This window comes from Prosopis cineraria, unplaced genomic scaffold (assembly GCF_029017545.1).
Source record: "Prosopis cineraria cultivar Desert tree isolate PC_DT_omini unplaced genomic scaffold, ASM2901754v1 PC1, whole genome shotgun sequence".
Classification (NCBI taxonomy): Eukaryota; Viridiplantae; Streptophyta; class Magnoliopsida; order Fabales; family Fabaceae; genus Prosopis; species Prosopis cineraria.
The window spans coordinates 56,750,072-56,756,236 of NW_026555332.1; the positions used below are offsets into that span (position 1 = coordinate 56,750,072).

At 32.6% G+C, this 6,165-nt stretch overlaps 1 protein-coding gene across 1 annotated transcript; it reads right to left on the reverse strand.

The window, feature by feature from the left end:
* Nucleotides 1–216: 216 nt before the first annotated feature.
* Nucleotides 217–4,068, reverse strand: LOC129318093 (pectin acetylesterase 2-like). Its single transcript, XM_054962640.1, has 12 exons — nucleotides 3,411–4,068; nucleotides 2,766–2,848; nucleotides 2,530–2,659; nucleotides 2,347–2,420; nucleotides 1,769–1,855; nucleotides 1,559–1,683; nucleotides 1,402–1,462; nucleotides 1,174–1,227; nucleotides 1,010–1,087; nucleotides 811–916; nucleotides 561–706; nucleotides 217–466 (listed from the first exon to the last, which is right to left on the reverse strand). Exons 1-12 carry the CDS (start codon nucleotides 3,613–3,615, stop codon nucleotides 359–361), a joined length of 1,257 nt encoding a protein of 418 aa, XP_054818615.1. The 5' UTR covers nucleotides 3,616–4,068; the 3' UTR covers nucleotides 217–358.
* Nucleotides 4,069–6,165: the final 2,097 nt, after the last annotated feature.

Sequence of the window (6,165 nt, forward strand, 5' to 3'; positions counted from 1 at the left end):
CACTAAATTTCTATTATAAATTTTCTTTTTTATCCTCATTGAACGTTGGAGAAAGAAAATGTTATTAAATTATGTATATTTAATAAGAGCAAAGTTAAAAATTTATTAAATTTTAAAACAAAGTTAATAAATTTTAAAATTTTTGTTGATATTGGTGAAACATGTTAGAAGTAATTTATAAATAAGATCAGAGGAGTATATTAAAAGGTCTGGAACTAAAAAAAAATCTCATCGAATAGACTAATCGGAATCTGATGAATTTGCATTCTCAGGCAAGAATGACCTCTCAGTAAGGAAACAATAAATGTACAAGAAAGAAAAATGGCAGACAAATGAATGAAAGCACGAATAAATTGAGTCAGTTGAAGACCAGATTATGGCAGGTGTTGTCACAGGGGTAAGCACAGTCAATAGCCTTGAAAGCATCCCGATTGAAATACCAGTCTCCAACAGCAATTGCAATAGGCTGTATAATAAAAAATGTAACATCCAACGTGACATTTCTACCATATAACCCAATCGAACTGTTTCAAGAGCATAGGAATCTAAGTGGGACACACCTTGCCCGTAAGTAGAGGAGAGTCATCAGAAAACCATAATTCCTGCCTCTCAGATTGGCAGTGAGAAAAGCAAGAATTTATGAACAGTCCAGTTTGAGCTTCACTTGAGAAATCTTGCAAGGCATTCAGCATTTGAGTTCTGAAGTCTGCGTCACAGGAGAAGCATTGAATATCATAAACGATATCAGATAAAATTCAGAGCCGCGTCAACTAATGCGGATATACACATCTGAGTTCAGATCAGAATGACCTTGGAGGAACTGGATCTGAGATGAGTTACAATTTACATGATTTGATTTGCAGTCATTCCAAGAGCCATAGGGATCAGCTGAAGCTGGTACTAAACTGGCTTGAACCTGATGAAACCAATACCAAGAATGACAACAAAATTACAACTCATAACCATCGCAATTCCGGAAGAAATAATGCATCATGTCAATGTTGATTACCTGCCATGAATCATAGGCTGCATTAAGTAGAAATAATGGAGTTTCTACATGATTGACCAAATTCTGAGGAAAGAAGCACTGAAGAGAGTCCACGAAAGTTTCAATATTGCTTGTCCTGGTTATATTAAGTTGCTAATGAACAATATTCAGAATAAAAGAATTACCGAAGTTGGATCAAGTTGGTTGAGACAAGTTTCTGGCAAATTCTTTTGTACTTCCTACAATATCAACAAATTAGTCCTGTGATATATTTGTTTGCATGTCCTTAACTGAAGAAGTGAAAATCTAATGGAAAGTTCATGCTAAACGTAGTAGCGAATGGGTCTTCACATCAAGGTCAATCGATAAACACTGCAACTACTTCTACAAACACACTGCAAATTAAAACACACCTGCAACTGAACGACACCTGCAAACATATTCCTTAAAGTACGCCCCCCAGATACATCAGCTCTACATGATTGAACAAATTGTTTACGATGTCGCAGTTTCAAGGTAAAGAGCATGCGTGCTACACTGCAATAGTGTGTATTAACATATATAACTTACGCATCAAGAAAAAATCCTGCATCACTCAAACATTTTACTTTCGTGGAGTTTTGAAACAATCTCTTGAACTCATCACAATGCATTATGGTTGCCAGACCACCAGCAGAGCATCCAGAGAGGAGAGCCTGAATTATTATTATTTTTTTTACTGTGAATTAGAATCCTTTAGCACTAAGATAACAAACTACAATAGAAAGAGACATGTCCTACTTGGTCAGCATTCTGCATTCCCTTGGACATTAACTCATCCACAGCAGCAAGCCATATTTTTTGCCCTCGAAATTGAAGCTGTGCAGCCTGAAAGGAGAACCAAATGCATGTACCATTAGAATAATAAAACCTGAAATCAAAGAACTTTTCTGTGAAAACCAACTCAACGCCACCAAAGAATAAATAAGGAGCACTCTATTCAATAGACAATTTCACAATAGGAAAGACATGTCTTCCTAAAGGGAAAAGATTCGCAAAAAGAAACAGAATTTGGAAAATCATGTTTCAATAACTCTATAGAGTATCAGCCTTTGTTAAAATTTGAAAATTTACTGGTTCCATTGCTACCATAAGGCTAATATATTTGAAATTAACTAAAATCAAAGGTAATGTTGCTTGAGCCACCTGCAAGAGATGCCAGCATGACACAAGTGAGTAGAGATCATCGTCCGCAATAGCAGACTATGATATCTGCCAGCACATTGAGTGAATGTAATTTCAATAGCTCAGTTGTCATGGAAAATTAATTGTTGTTATGAGAAATTATATAGGGGAAAGACCAAGTATATTTCACAGACCTCATTCTGACTATCTCCACTGAAAGATCCCCCATCGCAGTACCTTAATTTAACCCGGTTCCAGTTGAAAAAATCTACGCACAGAACACAAGACCCGGAGGATATGCATACATAAGTATTTATGGGAAGCAATCTCAGGGGTTTCATTTGGATCCATGAGTAGCATAAGAAGAGGAACCAAACCAGGATTTTCTTCAGCTTTATTGCTCAATATTCCCGAGAATGGTATTTGCTTTTCCATGTAGTTTGAGGAGCCACGACGAGTAGTTTTTCTATAAACACAAGTTCTGATGTTATTACACCATCCTCCACCCTGCATCAGGAATAACAGCTAGTGAGGGATTTCCAATTTTTCCCCAAAAAAGGGGGAAATGGTAAGGTCGATTCGAGATGAATAAATGGGAGATTGTATAGTATACCTCCAATTCAATGAGCCAACTATTTGCACCTGATCCAAATCCAGGATCCAAATGATAACCAGGCAGTGTTCCGTCCAAACACACTGACAATACGACAGACAAATGTATAAAATTTAACCAGAAACTTTATACTTTGAGACAGCCTTTAAACAGGTTAGGTTTGTCTATTCACTATAAACAACTCAGAAAAACACGTGCATAATACAATCTAGCAAAATAAAATCCGTCTCAAGAGGTAGAAAATTCTTTCAGCTGAGAAATCCTAGCGCGAAGAATCAATCGATTTATTGTTGGTCGAAGAAAATCAAGAAATGGAAAAATTAGAGAACTGAAGAAGATGTGCAAGATTCTAAGGAAAGTCCAGAGAGAAGGAAAGGAATCATTTTAGATAACCAATGGAATATTAGAAACCTAATTTAAACAGGAAGTGACGTCTAAAAATCTTCAATCACTCACACAACAATAAAAAACGAGCAAGAACTGCAGAGATGGAGAAACCATTTGGGAGTTTAATGCACAATGCAGCTGATGGGTGAAGCCAAAAACACTGCAGGCATTTAGATTGACAAGAAAATTAAGAAAGAGAAGAAAATCTAAAAAACGAGAGAGAGAGAGAGAGAGAGAGAGAGAGAGAGAGAGAGATACCGGCCCCTTTAGATGCAGCAGCTTCGATGAGAGTGAGGTCGACCATGAGAGCTTGGGAGGATGAAGGAGAGTGTGCGGTGACGATATCGTTTTCTATATAAGAAAACACAGAGTGTCCCTCGGGTTCGGATGCATCGAGAAGAAACCCAGAAACAGCGTAAGCAAGACCAAGGAATAACAGAGCCAGCTCCATGTTTCTGGCCATTTCTGTCAAAACTATGGATTCCAGTGATATGTTATTTGTATGGCCTCTGGAAAAGAGTAGAGTTCAAGGACGCCATCCGTCGGCCATGATACTTTACAAAGGAGAGAATGTAGTTTGGCGAGGATTGAAGAGAGAAAGCCCTTATCGTCGTTGTCTGTTTATTGCCGAGACGTACTACAATGTGTCGTAAAGCGTCGTCACCTTTAATCCTCCTGTGTCTTGATTATCTTCGATGGTGGGCTATCAATTTTACTTGAAGTAATCAGCCTACGGCACTGTAAATGCTGGTTAATTGTCGAAAAGCAAGAGTTGTTTCCTTCATCAATGATAGCTCCCAACACTTGTCGTTGTAGCCCCCTCGACTTCCTCACTTTGCTTCTCGTTCTTACTTTCCTCCCTCGCTATCATTGGGCATAGCATAAGGCATCTCTCATTGGCCTTTCGGTCTCATCTTTCTCATTTCTTTCGTCCTTCCCTAAGAATAAGAATCCGGGAAATTTATGGAGAGATGCCCGCCCTTAACCCTAATACTAAAAATATTCTCGAAAACGAAATTTTTTTACAAATATCTAAAAACTAAAAATAACACATCAATGTATTAAAAATTTAAAATGTACTTGTAAGATTATTGTTAAACTCTTAAGTTAACTATCTAAATTTATTACTTTTTTATATTTTTAACATATAAAATTATATTAACTTATTTATAAATTCAAACTAGATATAAATTAAGTAAATTTGCAAATTGATTTTCTAAGTTTATTGTTTTTATATTTTTAATTTACAAAGTTGTAGTAATTTATTCATAAACTTAAAATAAATGTAAACTTTGCTAAACTCATTAATTTTTTATTGGGTTGAGAGAATTAGATATATACTATGTATAACTCAATATATAAAAATAGTAGGATCTGATTCAAATAAAGATAAAACTCAAAAAAGCAAAACATAATATTAATATAAAAATAAAAATAAGAAATACAAAAAAAACAAGCAGCCTACTTTTGAAATTTCTATGTTAATCATGATAATATGTTAATATAGATGGATTTAATTTTAATAATTTATATCTAAAATATATTTAAATCATGATCATATTTTATATGTTAATTATTTAATTATATATTTTTAATGATTATTTATTAATAGATGTAAACTCTTATAAGTTTACAATATGGGTTTATATCCATGTCACAAGTTTACTTAAATTTACAATTAAGGCTACACAAAAAATTGGACAAACTGGACTTTGATTAAATTTAAAGTTTGATCTCTTTCATAAGAAAGACTGGGTTAGGCAATACATAATTCAATCTGGTCCGATTGTAACTCAAAAATTAATAAGATCGAATTTGATTCATAGGGTTACGATATTGATTTTAATAGTTCAGTACTCACTTAACTTTTTTTCTTTCTTTTTCTTGTACGAGAGAAATTCATTTCATCTTGATAAATTCAATTATAATAATAAAAATACTTATTGGCATAAAAAATCAATAACAATCTTTAAGAACAATAACAACAAATATTTCAATTACAATTCACATCATGTAAATGCATAACTTCAAAAATAACATTCAACAAACTTTAGCAACATGTTTAATTTACATTACAACAATAATTTAATAACAAATTAAATTAAAATTATCTTAAATAGAAGGGTGAAATGTAAATGAAGTAATATTACGTTCAAATTTAAAACCATTCAAATATATTAAAAATAATTAAAATTATATTAAAATAATTTAATAAGACATGTTAGATCAAATAATTTAAGGGCTTGGTCTCCTGTTCAATTTAACTTAATAAGTTAATTTAATCTTTTTCATCTTTTTATTCTTTTAAATTTTTTTTTTTAGAATAAATGAGACCAAACTTATTTAAATTAGATTAGGTTGGATAGGGCAATCAAACCTCTGCACATCCCTCCTGCCAACAGTAACGTTGAAACAAGGGTTTTACATAATTCTTCTTGGTGGCCCTAAAATAAACTATTCCACATGCTTGAATAATAAAGCTGGTGTCGGGTCCTTATGTGTGGTTTTCCCTGAGAATCATGTGATGTATCAATGTTCTTCCAACTCAATATTTTATTTCTTAAAATACTGGTAAATTTTAAAAAATTACAGTGAAATTCGCGATTGCCAAAACCAATATGAATTTTTTTTAATTTTTTATCATTTAAGGGAGACGGGTTTGGTAAAAGTCATAAAACTCGGTATATTAGTAAATTGCTTCTGCATATATATTCCCTCTCGTTCTTCTCAGTCTTTCGTGATAATCTGATGAATGAATGTATGCAAATTACAATACGATAAAGAAATTTAATTAGCTTACTCTTGAAAATTTAATGCTTTATCCCATCTTAAATTATAAAATATTTTTAAATAAAATTTCATATATCAATAAAACTCATCAAATATATTTTACAACCTTGCTTTTTTCAAGATAAAAATATAAATTTTAAAAATATCTTTCATTTAATGATCTATTAATAAAAAAATATTAAAAAAATACATGAAAAGAATAATATTAAAAAAGATATTACTA